This window comes from Balaenoptera musculus, chromosome 16 (assembly GCF_009873245.2).
Source record: "Balaenoptera musculus isolate JJ_BM4_2016_0621 chromosome 16, mBalMus1.pri.v3, whole genome shotgun sequence".
Classification (NCBI taxonomy): domain Eukaryota; kingdom Metazoa; phylum Chordata; class Mammalia; order Artiodactyla; family Balaenopteridae; genus Balaenoptera; species Balaenoptera musculus.
The window spans coordinates 60715913-60743521 of NC_045800.1; the positions used below are offsets into that span (position 1 = coordinate 60715913).

The 27609-nt window shown below is 36.0% G+C and overlaps 1 protein-coding gene across 4 annotated transcripts in view; it reads right to left on the reverse strand.

The window, feature by feature from the left end:
• VCL (vinculin) overlaps window positions 1–27609 on the reverse strand; it is a 97406-nt gene that overhangs the window by 43275 nt on the left and 26522 nt on the right. For all 4 annotated transcript variants that reach the window (XM_036828857.1, XM_036828859.1, XM_036828860.1 and 1 more), the window contains exons 2-4: window positions 22850–22920; window positions 1907–2057; window positions 1619–1727 (exon numbers count right to left, since the gene is read on the reverse strand). In XM_036828857.1, the coding sequence (XP_036684752.1) occupies window positions 1619–1727; window positions 1907–2057; window positions 22850–22920 (331 nt within the window). The remainder of the gene's footprint in view (window positions 1–1618; window positions 1728–1906; window positions 2058–22849; window positions 22921–27609) is intronic.

Genomic DNA, 27609 nt, shown 5'->3' on the forward strand with positions numbered 1-27609 from the left:
TAGCCCCGCTCGCCGCAACTAGAGAAAGCCCACGCACAGCAATGCAGCCAAAAATAAATAAATACAATAAATTTAAATAATAATAATAATAATAATAATAATTATGGTGATGACAGCATTTGAAAGCATCTGGTGTTTTGGAGTTAGCATGCTAGCACGTTTTGTTTACTTTGGTTATTATTCAAGGGTACTATGTGATTCTCTAACACTTTGGTTTTCAAACTGCTCTTAGAATTTCTTACGCAGGTTCACAGATTGTCAAGGGGCACCCAAAGGGAGATGGAAAGGGTGGGGCTGCCTCTGCTTCATCCAGAGTAGCTCCATTTCTGTCTTTTATATGTTGGGATTCTGCAAAGATTTTTTTTTTTCATTATTTCATTAGATTTTTTTATTGAAGTATAGCTGATTTACAATATTAGTTTCAGGTATACAGCATAGTGATTCAGTATTTTACAGATTATACTCCATTAAAAGTTATTACAAGGTAATGGCTGTAATTCCCTGCTATACAATATATCCTTGTTGCTTGTCTATTTTATTTTATTTTTTAATTGGAGTAGAGTTGCTTTACACTGCTGTGTCAGTTTCTGCTGTACAGCAAAGTGAATCAGCCATACATATACATATATCCCCTCTTTTTTGGATTTTCTTCCCATTTAGGTCACCAGAGAGCACCGAGTTCCCTGTGCTATACAGTAGGTTCTCATTAGTTATCTATTTTATACATAGTAGTATATATATGTCAATCCCAATCTCCCAGTTCATCTGCATAAGATTTCATTTGAAGAAATAAAATTTCTTCACAGTGCTAGGAGAAAGTTTAAAGGGTACTGCTCTAAAGCCATTTCCCAGCGATTTTCAATGACAGCTCAGAGAAATTCTTAACTGCCATAAGTTTACAGGATGACTGCACTGAAACCTCAAGAAAATACATTTTATGTAAGACAAAAGAATTTTATAAGATAATATGTGATTCTTAATACTAACAAATTAAACATCTGATATGTCTTGTCATTGGTCTCATTCATACTTTAAGGAGCCTCAAGTTCATGTTGTATGTCTATAACACCAAAAGCTGGTATCTGTTCATGTATTTTGAATACTGAATTCTCAGATGACTACACAATCAGAGATTTAGCCACAGAAGTTCTTCTCTCCTTCTAGGTCTGATTATATTATGCAGCCTTGGGCAAGGGCATGAATCCATAATAGTAGGCAGGCTAATTAGCAAGCTAAGAGGTCACAGAGAGCTACAGGCCAGCTGGCAGACAGTGAAGGAGTGCTGTATAATGTGGAATGAAGAGGTCAGGATTCAGGGTGACCTTAAGCACTGCAGTAATAGAAAAGTATTTCCTACATTCTCCAGCAACATTTGCAATGTCTAGTTTAGTTCATTAGACAGGGCCAGGATCTGTAGAAAGCAGATTCAGCTTTCAGAGACAATGATATCTCTTCAGTAGAAGCAGAGTCAGCTCCATCAACAGAGTAGAGACAACTAAAAGTTCAATGCATCATTACCTATCTTCCACAAAAAAAGTAGGGAGGAGTGCCCCTTTCCTCTTGATCAAACATGGACAATCCATAAAAAATTCTGTTATAAAAGTAGAATATGACTAACCTGGTCCAAGATTCTTTGTGTAAGTGACCAAATCTTCCATAGTTTCCACCACCTCTGCCACTGTAAGATATTCCAAAATTCCTTTGCAAACTCTAATAATTTTACGAACCTGAAAATATATTTCAGAGTATTCAGTCAATTGAGTAAACGATAAGTAGAAAACACAATAATTCAGATGTATAGCTAGTCAACATTTTGTCATCCTAAACAATCCTCAATCCTCCATTATTATCTTTAAGGCTGGGCTTTTTGTCTGGAAGAGGTCTGCATGGGCCTCAGGTTGCCTACCTCAGCCTCGTCGAAGGTGAGGAGCAGGTCTGATGTGCCGGAGAGGATGCCCCTTGATCCATCAATTAGATAATCTCGAGCAGGCACTGAGTAAGGGTCTGACTGAAGCATCTGGGCTGCCTGGACAAGCTTGGTGCAAGCATTCTCCACCCTGTGGGGAGGAACATGGAGTTAACTCACTGGCAGAACCAAGCAGAAGAATATCACATGCAAATGCAAAGAATGTAAATGGACATAAATTCGCATTTTTTTCCTATATGGAAAATAGCCAAGACCAATTTATAATAGAACCTAAGTTTCCAGCTTTTAAAATTTACAATTAAGGGCAGCACATTCTTTCATTCACTGCACTAAGCCCTGGTTCTTCATTATTTCCTGGCAACAAAAAATAATGAGAAAAAGTTTTGGACCTTTTACTTTAGGTTGCTATATCTCTGTAACTCCTTTGTTTCCTTCCTGTTCACCCTATATACACTGCCATTAAAAGACACTTACACAAAGAACTGATATCCCTGACAACAGTTTCAGATTCAACATCTGGAAATAAAATACCAAAGCACTGTGTTAAGTGAAATGTAATAATCAGACAAACCAAAGAAATAGGAGGAAACACAAAGCAAAAGTATGAGGTAATGCATAAATTTTTCTTTCATCTAGCCAAATGGATTTGTTTGACAAACTGGACAGTTTGAAAACAACCCTATAAAATTATGCTGTTAATTAAAATGTCACTGGCATTAATAACTGAATCAGTTAGTAATAGTTTAATATAATATAGTTTAATAACACAGATGACCTGATCAGCCAAAGGTGTCTTTTTTTGGGGGGGGGGGGGGCGGGACAGGTCATTTAAAAAAGGAACCCGAAATGCATAAAGCAAGTATTCTCCTTGACCCTCTTGTACTACTAAAATGTATTCATTCATTCAATCATTCTTCTATACAGAGTTGAAAAGGACATAACAGATCATTTCCCCATATTCAGTAAATTCATTATGTTATCACTGAGTAACTTACGTGCAACAAATTACTTTAAGTTAAAATATTTAGCCAAAATTACACATTCTTATTTGGAAACACAGAAAATGTCCCATGCAAACAAAAGCCCACTTCACAGCGAGTTATATCAAATGAAATAATATAAAAACTCAACAAGTATAACACAGTCTTGCACTGTTAAAAAACAGAATTAAACCAACATATCAATTTCAACTATATAAAAAGCATTGGGCTATGGACACTATAGGTATGTATATAAAGATGCAAAAAACACTATTCTAACTCTCAAGAAGCATACTTTGGTAATTCACAAACTTCAGAGCCATAAGGCAGCACATAATAAATATCAGCAAAGAGCAAGACCTCACTGACGTGGCTTTTTTTTTTTTTTTTTTTTGATTTTTTTTTGATTTTTTTTGACGTGGCTTTTGATCAGTCTTAGATGACTGGTTATTTTCTGTTCCTTTTAAATTTTTAAATTAAAATTTAATTTGAAATTACATTTTATATATATATATATATATATATATATATATATACCCATACATATGACAAAAACATATACACATATATAAAACCCTAAGGCATACAGTGAAAATTTTTCTTCCCTCCACTATCTCCTAGGCATTCAAATTCCATCTACTTGCAACCCATGTTATGTGTTTCCTCTGTATTCTTCAAAATAAAGACACTTTATGCCCAAAGAAACAAAAACATAGGCTTCCACTTTTTTTACACAAATAGGATCATACTATGCATACTCTCTGCATTCTGATTTTTTCACTTAATTTAACTTGGAGGTGTTCTAGTAGAAGTACCCAAAGAGCCTCCTCATTGTTTTATACAGCTACATAACTAGTCCCTAATTTATTAGCCTGCTGCAATGAATCACCTTGAATAAACGTCTTTTTTTTTTTTTGGCCGTGCTACATAGCTTGTGGGATCTTAGTTTCCCAACCAGGGATTGAACCCGGGCCCCGGCAGGGAAAGCCCCAAGTCCTAACCACTTGGCCACCAGGGAATTCCCAATAAATATCATTTTTAAATGTATATGTCTGTAGGATACTATCTAGAAATGGAACTGCTGAGTCATAGGCATGGACATTAATAATTTTGACAAACGTTGTCATATCGCCATCCACAGAAGTTATCAATTTACACTCCCACCACAGTGGATGACAGTACCTGTTTCCTCACAGATTCAACAACTCAATGTATAATCAGACTTATGTATCTTTACCAATATGATAGACCAAAATTGATTTCAATATAGTTTGAGGTGAAATTTATATAATATACAATTAGTCATTTTAAAGGGTATAATTTTCTGTGTGCTTGAAAAGAATGAGTTTGCTCTAATTTTTAGGTGAAATATTTCACATATTCTATTAGCTCAAGCTTGTTAATTGTGCTGTTCAAATCTTCTATATCCATGCTGATTTTTTTGGTCTGTTTTATCTATCAATTACTGAATGATAAAATCTCGCACCATAACAACAGATTTGTCCATATCCCCTTGCAGCTCTGTTTTTGTTTTATATATATTGAGGCTAACTTATTAGGTACATATAAATTTACAATTATTATATCTTTCTTGTAATCTGAACCTATTTATCATTATGTGACACCTCTCTATATCTCCAATAATGTTTGTTGCTGATATTAATATTGTAAACCAGCTTTCTTTGACTATTTTATTTGACTGGTATATAACTTTCTAACTCTCAGTATCCTTATATTTTAGATGTGTCTTTATAACTACATATATACATATAAGTACACAGTTTTAATCCAGGTTAGCAACTTTTAACTTAATAACTTAGCTCATTTAAATTTATTATTATTGATATATTTGGGGGGGCGGATTGAGAGTCTTTTTCTATATTTTTCTTATTCCCTTTACTATTTTATAGGTCATATACTTTATTTTTTATTACTTTTGTGGTTCATTAAATAGTTTAGCATGCATACTTGGCATGGTAACAATCTAAAATGAGTCAATGAGGACTTCGCTGGTGGCACAGTGATTAAGAATCCGCCTGTTAATGCAGGGGACACGGGTTTGAGCCCTGGTCTGGGAAGATCCCACATGCCGTGGAGCAACTAAGCCCGTGTGCCATGACTACTGAGCCTACAATCTAGAGTTCACGTGCCACAACTACTGAATGCCATGCGCCTAGAGCCTGTGCTCCACAACAAGAGAAGCCACCACAATGAGAAGCCTACACACCGCAACGAAGAGTAGCGTCCTCTCGCCGCAACTAGAGAAAACCCATGCACAGCAACGAAGACCCAACGCAGCCAAAAATAAATTAATTAATTTTTAAAATAAATAAATAAAATAAAATGAGTCAATAATTTTACTTCCTCCCCAAACAACAGAATGATCTTAACATACTTAATTCCCAATCATCCCTTTCCTGACCTTTATGCTATTGTTTTCAAGTTTTGTTTCATGTTTATGTTATTGTTTTCAGGTACAAAATGCTGTATCTTTTATTTTCAACTTTTAAATCTTGTTAGGCATTACATTATTATATAAGTCAAAGTTTGTTTATATTTACCAACAAACTGTCCAATATGTTGGCTAATCATTCCCTCTTGTATCTCAGGCCTTATACCTGGAATCATCTGACTATTGTCTGAAGGACATTCTTTAGCATTTCCTCTAGTAAGAGTCTGCTGGTGACAAAATATATCCATTTTGGTTTGTTTGAAAATGCCTACTTTGTCCTCATCCTTCAAAGACTACTTCAGTAGTACAGAATTCTGGTTGACAACTATTTTATCAGCACATTGAAGGTATTCCCTCACTATAATTTGACAACAGAACCAGAAAGAGATGTAACAGAAGCAGAGGTTGGAGTGATGCGGGCTATAAGCCAAGGAATTCAGACAGCTTCTAGTGGCTGGAAAAGGCAAAGAAATGGATCCATTCCTAGAATCTCCAGAAGGAACACAACTCTGCTAACTCATTCTGGGCTTCAGACCTCCAGAATTGTAAGATAAAACATTTGTACTGTGTTTGTTACAAGAGTAATATGACACTGGCATCCAATTGAAATTTACCAGGCATACAAAAAGGCATGAAAATACCACCCATAACAAAGAGGAAAAAACAATCATTCAAAACCAACCCAGAAATGACACAGATGACAGAATTAGTAGACAAGAACATTAAAATAGTTACTATAACTGTATTCTATATGTTCAAAAGCTAAAGGAAAGACTGAGTAGATAAATGAAAGATATAAAAAATACTGAAATAGAACAACTAGAGATACAAAAATACACTGGATAGATTACTAGCAGATAAGATATTGCATGAAGAAGATCATTGAAACTGAAGTGCTAGCAATGAAAATTATCTAAAATGGGAGAAAACAAAACTTAAAAGAAAATGAACAGAGCATCAGTGAGCTGTGGCACAACTCCAAGCAGCCTAATATGTGTGCAATTGAAGTCCCCAAAGGACAGAAAAGGGGACAGAAAAGAATATTTGAAGAAATAATGGCCACAATTTTTACAAATTTAATGAAAACTATAAAGCCCCAAGTCCAAAAAGCTCAGTAAAACCCAAGCACAAAAAATATCAAGGGAATTACAACAAGGTACATCATAATGAAGTTGCTTAAAACCAATAATGAAGAGAAAATATTAAAAGCAGCCAGAGAAAAATGAGACACTTTATATTACAGAGGAACAAAGATAAGAGTAACAACAGACTTCTCACTGGAAACAATGCAACCCAGAGAACAGTAGAGCAAAGTACTGAAAGAACTTTGAGTAGACCCAAAGAAAATATTTCAAAAATTAAGGCAAAATAAAGACTTTTTCAGCTATGTAAAGGTTAAAAGAATTCATCACCCAGCAGATCTGAACTATAAGAAAGGTTAAAGGAAGTCCTTCATGAAGAAAGAAAATTATACCAGATAGAAGTTTGGATTTACAGAAACAAATGAAGAGCACAAAATGGTAAATATGTGCATCAACATATAAACACATTTCTTCTTATTATTTAAATCTTTAAAAGATAATTGACTGACTAAAGCAAGAACTTTTTTAAAACACAAAGTTAAAAAAAAGTAAATCTGATTCGGCTGACTAGTTAGACAATGAGAACCGGTTTTGCCAATGACTGTGGCAGATGTTTTCCACAAATTAAATGAGCTAAATTTACAGAGAAACATATTTAAGATGTGTATATAACACACAACATGGCAGAAAACACATGCTTTGCAACTAAACTTATGATTTAAAAATATTTAAATGAAAACTTTAAAATATTCAAGGTATTCAAAAATATTCAAGTGTTTCGAAAGTCTTTTAGGGATGTCAGCCACTTATTGAAGACCACTAGTTGAAGAGCACTGGCCTCCTGCTTCAAGGTATTTTTTTACAGCCATTCCCTCTAGCTGAAACACCTCTCCCCCTCTCCCTCTCCCTCTCTCTCCCTCCCTCCCTCCCTCTCTCTCTCTCTCTCTCTCCCCTCTTTTGCTTGACTAACCCCTACTTATTCTTTTAGGTGCCATTTTTAAATGACTGTTCCTTCATGAAACCATCCTAAATCTATAAGTACCTTTCTTATGTGCTCCCATGAGACATAAACCCTCCCAGTTTTGTTTTCTCTATCTCCCACAAGAGTGTAAGTTCAGCAAGGTCAAGGACCCTATATATCCTATATTCACAGAGTACAATCCCTGATACATAATAAATGCTCAGTAAACATTTATTGAATGAATGAATGGATTTTCACCAAGTACAGGAGATCATGAAACCATCTGGCCATAGAAATCATTAACTTTAAAAGGTCACAAACTTAATTTTATTTCCAGGTAACATGAACCTTGATGAAATTATAGCAAACAAACATAAGCACCACAGAATGCAACTATCACACTACACCTATTTGAAAGGATACAGTTACTGCATAAGTGTTTCAAATTTGGAAAAAGCAAAAAATAAATGGAAGGAATAACCATCATGGAGAAAGGAAACAAGAAAAAAAAAAAAAGATGAAATGGAAAAGCTTTACAGGAATCAATTTGATTCTCCACTAATGGTTCCCTTGTGTGGTAAAATGATAGGGCCAAAACAGACACTACGCCCTTTCCTTTTACCTACAATGAGACATCTGATCTGTACATTAAAATTTAATGGCATTCATAAAGCCAAACAAATCCCACCATGACTAACCAGTAGGCAGAAACAGGAAGGAGTCTGTCTTGTCTGTGGAAAATGAGATTTTATTTAAACATTCAAGCTGCCTGGCTTCTTAAAGTAATCTTCTACTTTTTAATACAAATCTGAATTTTTAAAAAGCATTTTAGAGAATGACAGTAGGGATAAAGTCCATTTCCTAAATAATTATAAATCTTGACTATATACTAATAATATTGATTCAGCTACTTTAAATCAATCAACTAGCACATTTTAAGGCTTCTCTCTGACTCTCAGTCTTCAACCTAAATTAATAGGAAGCTCTTATGCTTTAGATCAATGGACCAATGACAGCCTCACAGGACCCACTCATACCCTCTAATCCATTCTTCACAGACTTACTACATGATATAAGCCCATAAAATTTAAGAGATGGAAAGGTTCCAAACTACTCAGTTCCATGTGATTTCAATTATCACTAATCAAGACGCTTTAACTTATGCTGAATTTTTTCTTTAAGAAAAATAAGAGGAAAACAGATCTAGAGATTATAAAGATTCACTGCCACAAGACATTTTTAAAGGTTCTTCTAGACTGCATCCAGAAGTGAGAATCTTAAATTCCTTTAGTTTAATTCTTTCATATATTTGTTCATTTAACGTACTGAGGACCTACTACATGCTACACAAGTCCTAGAACTAGATTTGCGGGGGTCGGGGGGGCACACTGCACAGCTTGGGGGATCTTAGTTCCCTGACCAGGGATTGAACCCAGGCCCACAGCAGTGAAAGTGCCAAGTCCTAACCACTGGACCACCAGGGAACTCCCTAGACATTAAGTCCCTACTTTTAAGGGGTTACCACCTTGGTAGGACAAGACATACATATAAACAAATACAAATTAGTATTTAAAAGTATGCCCAGCACATGCTGAGGGGACACAAAAGTGGAAGTAGTCATTTTTACCTAAGAGATTAGGACAGTTGTGGTAGAGAAGGTGAAGACGACACTGCTTCTGCCCTCAGAAGTTCAGCACTACTTATAATGATGATTCTCCTCACAGCATCTCTTTGAGTTGTTTTTCCAATGGAATAACATTCTCTCCGCTCCCCCCACCTCTCTCTCTCTCTCTCTCTCTCTCTCTCTCTCTCACACACACACACACACACACACACACACAAACACACACATGCACGCACACAGTCGAGAGTCCTTTCTGTGAACAATAACATGCATTTGCAATAGACCTGGTTTGACTAGGAAGGGCAGTTCACTATCACAAAGGACAGGTAACTTCCTCACCCTGAAGCCAAACAATCTCAGTTGGCTTCTGTCAAAATCAGTTATCATGTCCCAGCTCACTGATTTAGATGAGGAAGGGAGACAGCTTTGGACAAAATAATACAGGCAGACCTTGGAGATATTGAGGGTTTGGTTCCAGCCCACAGAAATAAAGCAAATATCACAATAAAGTGAGACACACAAATGTTTTGTGTGCATATAAACACATATAAAAGTTATGTCTACACTCCACTGTAGTCTATAAATGTTATGCATATAAAAGTTATGTTTACACTCTACTGTAAATATATAAAAGTTATGTTTACACTCCACTGTAGTCTATTAAGCATGCAATATCATTATGCCTAAGAAAAACAATGTATATACCTTAATTTTAAAATACTTTATTGCTAAAAAATGCTAACCATCATCTGACAGTGTAGGGTTCCTACAAACCTTCAATTTGTGAAAAATGCAGTATCTGCAAAGCACAATAAAGTTAAGTGCAATGAAGCAAGGTACGCCTCCTTAAAGGAGAGAATCTGATGGGCCTATTTAGACATATACCGCTGCATAACTTTAAATCAAAAAGCTCTCTAAAACATTCAACAAGTTAAACTTTCACCCCACCCCCAAAAAACATGTTGGAGTGGGGTGGTGGAAACTACCCCATACCAAATTCACTGTTTTAATAAAACCTGACCTTAGACAGTATAGCCGTTTAGGTTATAAACACTGTCACAAAAAATGCATTCTGCTTACTAAAGACTGCAGTGCTATGGAGCAGAACACCTGAAAATCTGACATCATGGAAGTCAGATTACCCTGGAGCACATCCAAGGAAGCAGGTGTTTACATCCTGGGACCTGTCCTTTCGAGAGAGCTGGTCAGACCACAAGCATATCCGATCACAAAAAGCACAGACAACACTTGGTAGATAGGAAGGAAACAGGTGGGAGGAAGAAAGAACACAGTCAGCTGGTGGGTGAGGCTTTCCGCCACTGTGGCCATGGCACCCAGCATGTCCATTTCCAACCAGGCTGGCCCTGGCATAATTTATCTGGCAGGCAAAATCGACTGGCTGGGCTATTCCTGCTGTCTTCTTAACCCATGTTGAGACTCTCCTTCCCTTCCTATCTGGGCAGGGTCTCTGAGAGATCAAGAAAGGCCCAGATTACTTCCAAGTTTGAGAAGCCCATATTTAAAAATAAAGAAATGCCAAAACAGGGTCATAAACATGGTGGTATATTTAAGTCTTTACATTGAATAATTTTAATTGCATGATAAACATCTTCTTTTAAGAATCCCTCTCTTCCTCTATGACTACATATATCATTTGAAGAAAATATTGAAGTCTAGGCCCTTCATAAATATAAGGCCTGGGTGAGAGGCCAGGGGTTGGGGGTAAGGGGCAGGCCCTCACTCTGCTTCCCCACATTTAGAACCTAACCGCAGATCAGTAAAAATGACTGCTGATGACTCAAAGATTCTCCCTTCGCTATGTATTCAAGCATTTAAACTGTTAACCTGAAGAATGAGCTCTAATGAAATTCCAGGTATTAGCAACTGATAATGCAGTCTTTCTAGTATCCCTCAAATAGGAAGTATGGCCTCTATAATCAACTCATTCCATCCTCGTATCTTTCTGTGCATATACATATGATTTTAAAACTGATAGTATATGTAAAGATTTCAAAAGACTCAGGGAGATGTGTGAAAATAAAGTATTCTTTTATATACTAGCCATTTGGCACTAATTTCACTTTAAAATAGCAAAAAGCAGAGTCATTCCGTGGCTTCCCAGTACCAGCCAATACGCTTTGCTCCTGGCACTGCCATTTTGAGAAAGGTCAAGGAGTCTTGGCCATTAGTCATTCAGAAACCTGAGTGAAGGCTACAAGCAGTTACAGTTTTTAGGAGGGAGTTAGGAACACTGAGTACAATGACAAACTTTAATCTAGTTCAAGTAGCAAGTGCCCAGCACCAACTCACCCCTGTGTATACTGTGTGGTAACACTAAAACATGCTGTTCCAACCCTGTGCTCCTAGATTTAAAGATCCTACAGGCCTCATCCACAAATTATTCCTTTCCCTGACCTAACTCAGTGACAGTACTGGACACTGCATGTGTACACCCCAAACTAAAATTAAAAACCACAATGAGTCATACTGAAAGCATTCAAAACCCTTTAACAGCAACACCACACTCTTTTTGCTAGAACATGTACATTGAGATAACACAGCTAAAACACACATAAACATCAAAGGCTCACTAAATTCTTTTATTTCAGATGAGATTAGGAGGGTATGTAGCCAGTTTCAACTTCCCTTCAAACAAAACAGGATTCTGCCAGAGCCCAGAGATAACTGAAAGGGAAGCAGCATGTCGGGGATGGGAAGGTTCGAAGTGTCACTGCTGCCCAAGCTACATCCTCCTCAAGTCTTGGTGGCAGCTTATTTGAAAGGCAGAGTATGAGTCACAACCTTTGAATCCTTTAAAGCCTGAATGACTAGTCCTAGTCTTTCTCCCCACCTTCTTTCACCCCTTGTTCAAATCTAGCATCTGTGAAGGGAGAAGAGATTCTGATCCTGCAAGTTTCAATCAAGAACTCTGCTACCTACAGGTCTATCAGCTCCCCTGGTCCTTCCTCCATCTCATGCTGCGGTTACAGCAGAAACAGATAAACATATAAGCAAGTGTGTCTTACAGATACTAGTAGTTTTCAAATGTATGTTGATGCTGTCGTGATGAATAAAATAAAAATCTATTTTAAAACATTATAAATTCATTGTGACTTTCATTCTTATACATTCTTAATCAACTAATAATAAAGAGTCTCACCATTATTATTTGAAGGTTCTTATGCTGAAAAAAGTTGACAATCACTGTTCTACAGCAGAATGTAATGAATGAGCTAGAGGTGTAAATACCTAAACACAAAGTGAAGTGGAATAGACACACAATAAGAGAATATTTTTACTTATGAAGAAAACTGACAAAAACTAGGATGTGGTTTAAAAAAAAAAAGAACAAAATCTGGAGATAAAAGTCAACAGTAGGCTTAACATCAGTCAGCAATCATCCTAAAAAAAGATAATAACAAAATAATTAAGAGAATTTAGGATCCAAGAGAATCATAAGCTTGTAACCACTTATAATATTGCTTTGAAATATATAAAGTTAAAACTGACAATTATGAGGAAAATTGACAAATCTACAACTATTATAGATTTCAACAGACCTCAATCATAAACAGTTTATGATTTATAGTAAGACTATAAAAGTCTGATCAATAATACTTATATGTTGACCTAATTGATAAAAAGAGAACCCTATACCCAAGCAGAAGAGAATACACTTTCTTTTTAAGCACACACACTACACTTACCAACACTGACCACTTATTATGTCACAGAATAATTTCGAAGAATTGATAACATACCAACCAAGACTTCTGGGCACAAAGCAATTAAATTAGAAATATAACAATTAAAAGATATAGGCATACCTCATTTTATTGCACTTCACTTCATTGCACTTAGCAGATGCTGTGTTTTTTACTGTGTTTATACTGTGTTTTTACAATTAGAAGGTTTGTGGCCCCTGTGTTGAACAAGACTACAGGCATCGTTTTCCCAACATCATTTGCTCACTTCATGTCTCTGTGTCACATTTTGGTAATTCTCACAATATTTCAAAATTTTTCATTGTTATGATATTTGTCATGGTGACCTGTGATGTTATTACTGTAATTGTTTTGGCATTTTTTAGCAATAAAATATTTTTAAATTAAGGTATGTACATTGTTTTTTTAGACATATGCTATTGCACACTTAACAGACTACAGTGTAGTATAAACAACTTTTATATGCACTGGGAAACCAAAAAATTCATGTGACTTGTTTTATTGCGACTATTGTGGTAATCTGGAACTGAACACGCAACATCTCTGAAGTATGCCTGTAGTAAAAAGAATCTTTAAATGTACTACTAAATAATGCACATGGGTAAGAGGAATTCACACCAAAATTACAAAATATTTAGGGCTGAACAACTATTAAAGTACCTATACAGCTGTTTCTAAACTTGTAGTCAGAGCAAAATTGAGAGCCCAAAATATTATATTTATTTAAAAACAAGAAATACCAAACATAAAGATAGAAATATTGAAAATAAGATATTCAAATAATAAACTTAACAAAATAAATAATGAACCTAAGAACAGAATTTAATGAAATAGATCTTTGGGGAAAAAACTAATAAAACATAAATCCCCCATAAGAGTGATAAGAAAAGAAAAAGGCAGAAATAGATAATACTGAACAAAAAAGGATAGAGGAAATGCATAATTTCTTAGAAAAGTATCAGATTATCAAAGGTGACTCAAAATGAATTTAAAACCTGAATTAGATAATAAAAGGAATCTGAAAGAGTAATCAAATTACTTCCTCTAAAGGACACCAGACCCAGAGAAAGTTTTAGATGCAAGTTTTGCCCAACTTTCAAGAACAGACAATCCTTTTCTTATATAAAATGTTTCAAAGACTAGAAATCTTACTTTATGAAACTAAAATAACCTTGATAACAGAATAAGAAAATTAAAGATCAAGACCCCTCATGAACAAAGAAGCAAAATCTTTTTAAAACATTAAAGTTGAATTTACCGTTGTATTTTCTTCTCTAAATCACTACTACATAGGGTTTATCTTAGAAATGCATAGATGGGGGAACTCAACGCTTTGACTGCCGGGGCCAGGGGTTCGATCCCTGGTCGGTGAACTAAGATCCCGCAAGCTGTGCAGTGTGGCCGAAAAAAAAAAAAAAAAAGAAAGAAAGAAATGCATAGACGGTTCACCATCAGAAAAGTTGATACTTATGGAGTAGACCAGAGACCATCTTATAGAGGAAAGGATAAAAACTGCATGATTATCTCAACAGATACAGAAAAATTATTAAATAAAAACAAGCAATCGTGATTTTTTTTTTTTACAAGGTCTTACTACAGGAGACAATAAATGAGAGGAAATTTTTCTATGAAAAAGCTTAAAAAGTAACTGAGCTTATTTGGAGAAAATGATTGAGAAAAAAGATTGAGAAGCTCAAGAAGAAAGCTAACTTTCACCAAATATCTTTTTTTTCAGGTACTTTCACATACATTATCTCACTCATTTAAGCCCCACAATAACTATTACATTATGAGAAGAGATTCTTATAAGGAAGGGTGAGAAAGAGTCTTAGCATACTGGATTGAGTACAAGCCTGGGTGTCAGATAGTTTAGGGTTTGAATCTTACCTCTGACATTTATGTACTAGGTAACTTTCAACAAGTTACTGTGAGCTTCTCTGACTCTCAGGTTCCTCATCTGCAAGATGAGGTGCATTAAAAAACACAATATAAAGTACCCAGCTCATAAAAGGTACTCAAGAAATAGAGCTATTTTTATAAGGCTCTTTTGCTTCTATTAAGGAAAGAACAATAAAGATTTTAAATAGAGGTAGGAAAAAAAAACTTAAACCTTGAGAACTTCTTAATTTGAGATTGGACCTATATAGTCAAGGTAATCATTAAGGGAATACTAGTGTCGAATTACTTTTAGTGTTTCTGTTTGTATTTGCAGGGTAGGGGTGGGGCAGCCAATGGCCTCAATTCATCTATAAAATAAAGTAGTTGGATTAAATAATCTCTATGATTCTTTTTAACTTTAAAATATTATGACTTTAACTTCTTTATAGCTTAAGGGGGTGTAAGACACTGCAGTACATCACAAATTACATCCATAAAGTTCCTTCTTTGGAAATACTCAGGAAAACTGTAAATCGTTATCCTCTAAGAGTGGTATAAAGTTAGTAGTGCCTGGAAAGAGAGGGGTGGACCACCTGACTTCTTGGAAGTCAGATTATGGAAAGAACATGGACTTGGACGCCACGAGACCACCAACAGGTAACACGTTCTGCCACTTACATGCTGAGCAAACTTGGGTGAGTTAAAGTTTGTCAAACCTCAGTTTTCTTATCTGTAAGATGAATGTATTAATACCTTGAAGTTGATGTTCTCAGAATTACATGAGAAAATAAAAACATGTAAGTACCTCTCCCAATAATACATACTCAATAAATGTGAGTTCCCTCGGCCCCTTGAGTTCCCTTCAATCATGTGACTGATCACTCTGTTGACAATGGAAACCAAAGTATTACATGTTTAAAGTATTATTTGCTTACTTCTTAATCATGAAGTGTATACAAAGTAAAATAAGGGTTAAATCCCTGCCAAGTTGTTTAGAACTCTTCCACAAGTTAATAAAATACCCAGAGTTCATTATTGAGAAGACTCAAAACTTAAATCATTTTTGCTTGAGAAAGTGAAAAATAGTAGTACTCAACTATGTTTAATGTGGCAAGTTCAAAGGTGAACTATTTAAAGTTTGAGTGCTTGCTCTAGGTCAAAAGTGCAACAAGTCAGCTGACAGATGTGAATAATTATCGCATAGTTACTTGGTCATCTATGTTAAGTAACAAAAATCTTCTCTTAAAGTAGCAATGGAAGGATCACTAAAAACTCAAAGTTTAAAAACCAAAAATTAGAATCACACATTAGCCCCAGAGAAGCACAGTGCATGCTCAAAGAATTAATACTGTAAAAAGATATTCTGGCCACTTTCACCAAAAAGTGTTTGAAAATTCAAATTTCATCACGAATTATTCTCAGTGTTCAAAATCAAAAGGAAAGAAAAAAGCTAAATATGAGGGCTTATGATCTAAAAATATGACACTACCACTTTAAGTCAAAAGAAATCTAAATTAAGTGTAAGCATGTTTAAATCCTTTTCAAATTTCTTCTTTGTACATGAATATCAGTCAAGGTAAAACTGTACAAATACAGACCATAATTGTGCTTAACTAATAAAGTTTAAGGGTTAAAACATGGCAATTTCCTAGGAAATATGATTAATGGCAATCACGTAGATTGCCACTACATACACCCTTTCACAAAGTATTTTAGGAACATTCTTTTATTCAATAGGCTTAGACATTACAATATGTTTCAAAAATAGTCCAAACTGGTGAATCAATCCAAGTTTTGATGATTTCAAGCAGACTGTTCAGAGCAGCACTGAGACAGAGTGGCGACACTTCACAGTTCTAAAATGAAACTATTTGCCTGCCAACAGACAAAGCGCATTATGCCCTTTTTAAGGAGTTCATACCAGGAGACCACCTCACAAGTGACACCTTTTGATACATTCAGATACTGAACACCCCTGGATACGGGTCAAGAACTGCCTTCCTTATCCATTTCTGCTCCATTGCAGAAATAAGAATGAAATTCCACTGTATACTGCAATAGCAGTTTTTCCGAGGCTAATAAAATAAGTTTGCCACAAACATTTTTTACCTATTAAGAAATCAGCTTGAAGCAAATCCCTGCTGACAGGAAATGAATCTGGTCAGTTTGACACACAGCTTACGCTCCTTCACTAGCACCTATTATTCATCCTGTATTGGCTATGACTCTTCCTGAAAAACCACCTTCATCTTGTCATTCGAGTTACTGCTCAAGAAGTGCAAAGCTTCCCTACCACCCAATTCCAAATTCCTCTGCCTGGCTTTCAAGGGCTTCATCACCTGACCCAACTAACTAAGCTTAGTTCCTACCACCCCCACCATGACTGTTCCTCTCCTCAAAGCCCCCATGACTGACCCATGCTGCTCATTCCACCTGGAGTATTTTCCTTTCTTCCCACACCTGTCCCCACTTCCAGTACTTTCCTTTTTCCCTACATCTGTCCTCCCAAGTCCCACTTCCTACATGAGCCTCTTTCTACTATTCCTACCTACCATGATAGCACTCCTTCTCTGAATTCCTATTATAAAGTCAGTCTGTTTTACAGCTCTTCAATTTGAAATTTCTTAAAGCACTTTCTTAAAAATCTCTCTGTAGCAGCAGTTCACCTTAGTGCCTCCATGATACACAGAAGAATAAAACTCTCAATATATGACCTACCCCTTTGGGTGTACCTACGATTATGCACAATTTCCAGCCACAACAGCGATATTTCCACTAATTTCTCCTGCACTAAAGAAAGCATAATAAAAAGCCAGTGAATATATTATATTTCAATAAAAGTTAAAACGAAAAAACCAAAACCTAGTGAGTGGGAATGAGAGGAATGTTATTATTCAGGTGATCTTGAATATGCTCAATTTACTTTTTTTTTTTTTAAATAAAGCATTTGCAAACTTTGGCACTTTATTACTATTAATAAATAACTTGTAATACATCTTACAAGTGATCATTCATAATAAGAACGATTAAAAACTGCTATTCTATGTAGCACTTAGCATGCTAGACACATAGAAAGCAATCAATAAATATTCTATTAACCAATTAGTGTGTCTAGCACCTTAATCAATCGCACGTAACTATTACAGCTGCTGCAGCTGCCTGATGATGATTAATGACGATGACGCAAAGTACAAACACAAAGAACAGTAGCTGAATCTCCTGCGGACAGTCTCTAAAGGAACAAATGACTTCTTTTTTTTTTTTTTTTTAAATGACTTCTTATAGGGTGAGTCTAACCACTATTTTAACAGTACAGCATGACCGTGGCACTGCTGAAGTCTATAAAGATCACAGCAGTTTCTGTGGCAATCATCACGCAACCCTACACCTCTTGTGCAACACTGTGGCTATTAATGCAATCTGGTAAAATTAGCAAATTGTAAACTCTATTTGCCAGTGCAGTCAGGGATCAGATAACTTTTGCTCCACCCAAGAGAAAGCCTTCCTGTGACAATGCAAATCTTGTTCTATATTAAAATGGCCCTCACTTTTACAGTAAGGAATTGCCCAAGCATCGGAGTCCCTCATCAACAGTTACAACCCAAATGTATGATCTTTAACTGATATTAAACCATTCTCCAACATTGCAACATGCCCTTAATTGCCAGTCACACAAATAGACTATGGTTTGATTTTGAGACCCCCCCCAAATCCTGAAAATGTCAAAAATTCTGAAAATGACATATCCTTCCCTGAAAAATCTCTAAATCTACATCAGATTGCTTATGTATAAATCCATCTATAGATCAACAGTCTTCTGTTTTCTCTAGCCCTGACATTCTAACATTCTAGGAATAGAGATTGATCTAAGAATAAATTTTTAAACTTATTTTTTAGCGTTGTCAAAGCAGACACTATTTAGAAGTCCTTGTGAAAGTAGAGACAGCAGAAGCATCAGTCTGTCATGCCCTGGAAACTTCCAAACATCAACCAAACAGCCCAAAAGAATGTCCTACTCAACAGTTCCAAGGATGTCATTAATTGCTTCCATCTGTTTCCCTCTCTGTCCCTTCCCCATCCTAGTGAAGTTATTTTTTGCTTCATTTTGCATTCTAAAGAAAAGCATAAAGAGCCTTCATGTTTTAAACTGCAGAATACTTATTTGTCCCCCAAATTTGTTTGATAACCACAGCCATATTGTTTTTGTACTCCAGGCTATTTTCAGGTAACATTTCAGAGTGTGGCATATTAAGTCGTGTACTTTTTAAACACTGCTCAGTAAATATTTCAGTTGCTCATAACACAATGTTTTTCCCTGACTCCTCAAGGTGACCAGGGTCTCCCCGCATGGCATGATAAAGGTTAAAAACCTCTGAATGGTTTCATATCCATTGATGATCCTTACCTAAATCAGTGGTTTCATTAAACATTGCATAATCATGACTTTCTAATTCTGTCATTTATTCCACTTTTATTGGTTAGAATTTCCCCCATCAACTAGAGCTATTAGGTTACTGTGAAATAAAGTATGCCTAAGAGAGAAAGGATAGTTACAATTTTTTTTTCTTCTGATGAGAACTTTTAAGATCTACTCTCAGCAACTTTCAAATATATAATACAGTATTATTAACTATATTCACCATGCTGTACATTATACCTTCATGACTTATTTATAACTGCAAGTTTGTACTTTTTGACTCCCTTCCCCATCTTGCACAGCCCCCCACCGCCCCACCTCTGGCAACCACCCATCTGTTCTCTGTACCTATGAGTTCATTTTTTAAAATATTCTACATATAAATCATATAGTATTTGTCTTTCTCTGACTTATTTCACTTAGCATAATGCCCTCAGGGTCCATCCATGTTGTTACAAACAGCAGGATTTCCTTCTTTTCTGTGGCTGAATAATATATTATATATATATCACATCTTTATCAATTCACCCACTGATGGACACAGGTTGTTTCCATATCTTGACTATTGTAAATAATGCTGCAATCAACATGGGGTGCAGATTTTTTTTCAAGATAAGTGATTTTATTTCCTTAAGATAAATACCCAGGGACTTCCCTGGTGGTGCAGTGGTTAAGAATCCACCTGCCAATGCAGGGGACACAGGTTTGAGCCCTGGTTCAGGAGGATCCCACATGCCGCGGAGCAACTAAGCCCGTGCGCCACAACTACTGAGCCTGAGCTCTAGAGCCCACAAGCCACAACTATGGAGCCCGAGGGCCACAAATACTGAAGCCCGCGCACCTAGAGCCCATGCTCCGCAACAAGAGAAGCCACTGCAATAAGCCCACACACCGCAACGAAGAGTAGCCCCTGCTCGCCGCAACTAGAGAAAGCCCGCACGCAGCAACAAAGACCCAACACAGCCAAAAATAAAATTTAAAAATTAAAAAAAAAAAAAGATAAATACCCAGAAGTGGAATTGCTGGATCATGTGATATATCTATTTTAATTTTTTGAGGAACCTCTGGAAAGATAGGACAAATGCCTCTTTTCTTTAAATTTCCCATTACCAGAGTAAGGGGCTGGTGTCCTAGTTACCACCAAGGGTGATCAATGAAGTTTTGTTTTGTTTTAAAGTTACCCACTTTTCTGAAAATATCATCACAACTCGCGTACTCTTTAATTTTTCTAAGTCCCCAAGGAAGCCTGTGAGAGAGCACATAGCATATTTCAAAGGTATATCTCTGGGAATAAGCAGAAATGAGTTTCCTGAAGAAATTCATTTACCAAATGATATTCATAGGCTTGAATGTGAAGGGTTAAAAGGAACTTTTTATAGGGTCATCAAGTCCAACTTCCCCGATATTTTTTTTTAACAGCTTTATTGGAGTATAATTGCTTTACAATGGTGTGTTAGTTTCTGCTTTATAACAAAGTGAATCAGCTATACATATACATACTTCCCTGATACTGAATCTCCCTATACACTATCTCACCATGCTCTGTACCTTCCAGGGGGTGAGGAGCAAATGGGTACAAGCTAGAGCTGTGTTTTTTTGTTTTTTTTTTTTAAAGCTCTTTGAAAACTAACTTTTTTTTTTTGGCTGTGGGTCTTCGTTTCTGTGCGAGGGCTTTCTCTAGTTGCGGCGAGCGGGGGCCACTCTTCATCGCGGTGCGCGGGCCACTCATTATCGCGGCCTCTCTTGTTGCGGAGCACAGGCTCCAGACGCGCAGACTCAGTAGCTGTGGCTCACAGGCCCAGTTGCTCCGCGGCATGTGGGATCTTCCCAGACCAGGGCTCAAACCCGTGTCCCCTGCGTTGGCAGGCAGATTCTCAACCACTGCACCACCAGGGAAGCCCTAGAGCTGTGTTTTTAATGTACAGTAAATGCAAGTTTAATTATACTATGTTTAACTGACAGCATAGGACTCTTAATATTACCATGCTGATGAAATGGCACGTAAACAAAGTAGGCTCGCACTGGTTAGAGCTGGAAGAAACCCAGGATGCCACCAAGTCCAAAGAGGGCAAGTTTAAAAAGAGACTCCCACAAAACAGACTCTGCAAAAAACAGATGCTTCTGGTAACCTCACTTCCTGACATATGAACATTTTGCAGAATTAACAGAAACATAGTTCTGTAGAAGCACCCACTAAAGTAAGTTAGAAATAAGAAGATACCAATATGGGTGAAATTCTCATCTGTTCAATGAAAATAATAGACCATAAGGAGGATAAAAATAAAGGAACACTTCTTGCTTTATTTTAAATTGTGATATATAACATACATACAGAAAATTGCACAAAACATATGTATAATATAATGAGTGATTATAAAACCACCACTCACGTAACTGAACAGTTAAATCAAGAAATAGAACATTATTACCACTTTAGAAGCCCCTGCATGCCTCTCCCTGAGTACAGCCCTCTTCCTTCCTCCCGGAGATACCACTACCCAGACTTCTGTGTTCATTACTTCCTTATTCGTCTTTATCTTTTTACCTTATAAATAGGCATCCCTAAACAACAGTTTATTTCTATATGTTTTTGAACTTTAAATAAATGGAACCTACCTACATATCTATATCTCTATCATTCACTTCCCTTAATTATTTTTCAGATTCATTCATTCTTTTTTTAATTCATAAAATTAACCATTTTAAAATGAAATATTCTCATTCCTTTTTATTACTGATTAATATTCCAATTGATGACTATACCATGATCGTTTTTATCCATTCTACTGTAGATAGACCAGTGGTATCATCATGAGCAATGTTGATACCAGTATTTTTGTATATGGATCCTAGTGTACATGGGCATAAGTTTCTTTAGGGAATATACTGGGAGGCAGTGAAATTGCCTATCTTCCACTTTACTAATGCCCAACTGTTTCCCAACGTGGCTGCACCAATTCACATTCCCAGCAGCAGTGTCCCAATTGCTCCACATCCACACCAACAACTGACATTATCAGACTTCTTAATTTTAGGAGCTTATAATAGAACAATTTGCACTTCTCTGATGACTACTGAGATAGAGCACCTTCTCACAGGTTTACTGGCCATTTGGATTTCCTCTCTTTTGAAGTGCCTATTCAAATTCTTTGCCCTTGTTTTTTAAAACTGAATAGACTTACCTCTTATTGACTTGTAGAGGTTCTACATTTTTTTTTTTTTTTTTTGTCTTATGCATCAGGCTTTACTTTTACTTAGGACTTGACTGCCGTAAAAAACAAAGTCATTAATCAAAGACAACATAATCAAGAACCTGAGAAGCTTTAACTAATCAAAAGTTAGCATCTCTGCTTACTTTACATAGGATAGGCCAAAATGTCTAGAAATTATTTGTAGGAGTATTAAGTGATACGTAAATATAACTTAAATTTAAAACGCTACTGAAATATGTAACACTTTTTTTTTTTTTAAGTTTGTATCCACTGTTATCTCCAAGCAAAGATATTTAGTACACAGTCCAGACTCATGCATGCTAAGGTCAGAATGTTTCTGAATCCTTTCCATTCTGAAAAACAAAATTCAGAAGTCATAGTTTGATTAAAAATTATGTCAAAAATGCCTAACACCAATGAATAAAATCAACAGTAGGAAATTTGACTGTTGAAAAATGAAAAATTGAAATTTCAACTGTAAACAGAGCTTTATATTTAAAAAAAAAAAAATTGCTCCTACAGTCAGTATTTTTCCTTTCCTAACAAGAGGATTATCCTGCTTAGCAATAGAACAATGTTTTAATTACTTACTTAATAAATGCTGGTGGCATATCTCTCTTCAAAATCTGATCCTCAGTGGTCTGAACGGTCTCTTTTCCAACCTACAGGGAAAAAAGATTCACAATTCAAATTTAAATTCTCAGACTTTTAAAACTATTATTTAAACATATTTGAAACATATACATTACACATACTCTATCACTGAAAATGATAGATTTGAAGAAAATTTCTGGATTTTTTGAAATTATTAAGATTGCTCCCACATATGCTTCCACAATACACCTGGATAACAATATAGAGTGCAAATATAATGTATTAACCCTGTTCCAGAGTAATTAATTTGAAGGCATCATTGAGCACAGTGAGAAAAAAAAAAATTCATCATTGAGAATATATAAGTTTGTGTGTATTTATGTTTAATGACAAACTGCTACACCTCTGAAAGAGTACATGAAGTACATGAATCCAGTTAGGTAGGCTAAAATGTCTATTCAGAAAAAAATGGACATTACTGGAACTGGGAAAATATGTGAAACAATCATAACTCTGAAACTAGAAACCAAACATATGAAAGTACACAACTTCACTAGTAATCAACATGATGTTTTTCCTAATCATAGAGCAACTTAAAAAGAAATAATATATAATGCTAAATGTTGCAATGGAATAGTATTACACCCTGCTGGTAGCGATGTAAACTGGTATATTCTCTTTGGAAAATCATTTGTTAGTATGTGTTAACAGACAAAAACGTCCTATCTAGGAATTCCACTTATGAGAATATACCCTATAAGCAATAATACCAAGTGTGGTAACCACAATATTTACAAAAATATTCACTATCATGTTAGTTAAAAAAGCAAAAACATTTTCAAAATAACTTATCCAACAATGAGGAACAGTTAAGTAAATTAAGATATATCTTTAGACTTAGTACTACGGAGCCATTAAAACAATGGTTATAAAGACTCAGCACTATGGGAAAATGTTTATGACATTATACTTCGTTTAAAAGGAGGAATAAAAAATAATAAATATACTATGATTACAACAAACCCAAAACTCATTATGTACATGGCAAAATACTGAAAGAATATAAAACAAAATGTGTTTATTAATGTTTGCAAAATTTTGAGTGAAATTGTATCTGTATTTCCTGTTTTCTAATTTTCTGAAATAAGAATATATAATTTTTGTAATTTAAAATGTAATATTAAAATGTTACTCTCGGTTACTTAAGTGTAATTATTTCCTACCTAAAAATTTTATTAATTATCTGTCATTTTATATAAATCTTCCCCAAAAGTAATGGCCAAAAATTTTAAAAACATATCAAAATACTGCCACACTAACCAGATTGTGTGCATGTACACATGTATTTATTATACCACAAATGGTATACATACTCACTTTCTTTAAAGTCATTCCTATGTAGGGCCTGGATGTCAATTTTTCTTTAACTATATCATATATTACAAAGCACTCTAAAAGAAGTAAACTTTAATATAAGGAATAGTGAAATTCACCCTTTTATCAATATAAAGCTATTTAGGAATATTAAATCATAAATATAAACCACATTTTAATGCAGAAATCTGTGAAATTTTTAAAATCCAGAATGGAAAGTATCTCAATCCTATTATTCAACTGTTTAACTTTTATTGAGTTTAAAGAAGAAAAACGAGTTTAAAAAATTCCTAAATGCACAGTAAAGCAGCTGAAGCAAATATCACAATAAACTATTCTCAGGGAATACCAGTCAGGCATGAGTTAATAAATACAAGTTTTTTCTCTCAAGTTAATAGCTCAGAAAAAAGCAAGACACATATACCACTGTGTAATAGCCAGTGCTTTTGTAGACAATAGACTGTCTGTATCATAATAAAACCCTTTCAAATCAGCAGCTGGTTCTCTAGAGTTCCTCAGATCAAAACATGACAGAATATTTCCAGATGTATTGTTCACCATAGTTTCTAACAAAAATCAGCCATTCAAAAAGCTGTGGGCCATGACTTCATGAAGGAAAAGATGAAGTGCAGCAACAAAGTCACTAGTTCATACTAAGCATAAAGGGTCTAGAAGGATATTCACACTTAGAGCAATGGCAATTCCTTTTATTTTACACCCCATGTGTACATACATAGAGAGAGCCAAAGAGAGACAGGGGCAGAGAGAAAGAGAGAGAGTGAGCAAGCCAGGGGAGTGGGGAGAATTCCTCTTATATCTGCTTTAGAAAGTATTGTTATTCAGTGTTATTAAACATTTATTGAATGCAACTACATGTGCCAGTCACTGTTCCAGGTACTTTAGACAGAGCGGGAGTAAAAATAAGTTTCCTTCCCTCATGGAAGTTATATTCCAGTGGGAGTAGACAGAGAGAGAGCACACAAGTAAATAAATAAATAAATAAACAAAATCATTCCAGGTAATAGTAAAGATGACGCTACAAAGAGTATGGGGTAGGAGTAGAGGGAGCCTACTTTAAAAAGTGTGGACAGGGCTTCCCTGGTGGCGCAATGGTTAAGAATCCACTTGCCAGTGCAGGGGACACGGGTTCGAGCCCTGGTCCGGGAAGATCCCACATGCCGCGGAGCAACTAAGCCCGTGCACCACAACTACTAAGCCTGCGCTCTAGAGCTCATGAGCCACAACTACTGAGCCCATGTGCCACAACTACTGAAGCCCACATGCCTAGAGCCCGTGCTCCACAACAAGAGACGCCACAGCAATGAAAAGCCCGCGCACCCCAACAAAGAGTAGCCCCCGCTCACCACAACTAGAGAAAGCCCGTTGCACAGCAACAAGGACCCAATGTAGCCAAAAATAAAAATAAATTAAATAAATTTTTTTAAAAACTCAATAGTGATAAAACAAACAATCCAATTAAAAAAAAAAAAAACAGTGGACAAAGAAGTAACATTGGAGCTGAGATTCTGAAGCTGAAAAGGAACCACTCATGCAAGAGCTGGGAAAGAACAATCAAGAGGGAGAAGCAAGAAAAAGGTCCAAAGGCAGGAAAGTTTGGGTATACTAAAGGAGCCTTAAGGAGGCCAGAGTGGCTGAAGCTCAGTGAAGGGGGGAGGTGTGGTGATGAGGCTGGGTAAGAAGGCAAAGGTCAGATCACAAAAGAGCCTTTTAGGCCAAGTTAAGGTGTCTGGAATCTTTCCTAAGTACAACAGGAAGCAGAAGTGCTAAACAAGAGACTGACATGATTTTTTTTTTTAAAGGTCATTTTGCCTGTTATAAAGAGAAGTGATCTTAGCAAGCAAGGAGAAGCAGAGTGACCAGTTAGGAGGCTACCGTAGTCATCCAGGGGAATGATGGTAGTGACTTAAAACAAGACGCGAAAGTGGACATGGAGAATTAGTTCTTTTGGAGGAAGAGCTAATGGGACTTGCTCTTGGAATGGGTGAAGCAGGGGTTGGGGAGTGGACTGAGGGAAAGAAAAATTTAAAATAACACATAGATCAATTAAGTAAAATGTCTTCAAAAGCAGCAATGCTAAAAGGCTGATGTATAGCAAAGATTTAACATGAAAGGATAAAACAATCATGAGTAAACCAGGCAAAACCACTGAAACAGTTTTTCAATAGCAACTATTCTGACCCCAGTAGAGGTAATTACTAAAGAATGAATTCTATTCAAATTTCTGTTTTAGGTCTCTTTTTTAAAGGTAGGGGGTAGGTGAGGAAACAGAAATAGACAATAAAAACATACTCAAGGGCTACTTATTTTAAAACTATTTTTAAGTATTTAAGTGATGGGAACTAAATGTGATTTATTATTCTAAGCTGCATTCATAACTGCAGTGATAGTATCCATAATCACTTTGATCTTCAATACACTCAGCCTATAATTAGGTTACACACAATGAATGGTCCTGTTTTTAAGGCATAACACATAAAACGTGACTATGTAGAATGAATGCCATTTTTACTTGGGGAATTGATTTTTGGCCATGCTGTCCAATAGAACTTTCTGTTATGATGGAAATGTTCTATTTATGTTCTATTTAATTTGTGCTATCCAATACAGTAGCTATTAGCCACTTGTGGCTACTGAGCACTTGAAATATGGCTAGTGCAACTGAAAAACTGAATTATTACTTTTATTTAATTTTAATTAATTTTAATCTTTTTTATTAACACTATTTTTTAAACAGCCATTTTAGCTTTACAGCAAAATTGAGAAGATACAGAGATTTCCCATATACTCCCCGCCCCCATACCAATAGCCTCCCCCATTATCAATGCCCCCCACCAGAGTGGTACATTTGTTACAACTGATGAACCTACCATTGACACATCATAATCACCCCCAAATTCATAGTTTACATTACATTCCACTCTTGGTGTTGCACATTCTATGGGTTTGGACACATGTATAATGACAGGTATCCGTGATCATGGTATGACACAGGGTTTTGCCCTAAAAATCCTGTGCTCTGCCTATTCATCCCTCCACCCCAAACCTCTGAAAACCACTGATCTTTTTACTGTCTCCATAGTTTTGCCTCTTCCTGAACGTCATATAGTTAGAATCATACAGTATATAGCCTTTTCAGGTCGTCTTCTTTCATTTAATTTGAATTTAAATTCCACACATGCCTACCATACTGGACAGCTCAGGTCTATGGGACTTGCACTGTCTCCTAAAACTGGTCTTCCTGCCTCCAGACTTCCTTCTTCTAATTCACTCGTCACATGGCTGCTAGATTAACCTTGATTTTTACCTTTGCTACGTGGTGTCTTCAGAGAAGAAGGGAGCTGGGCCTAGAGAGACAGCAGTTG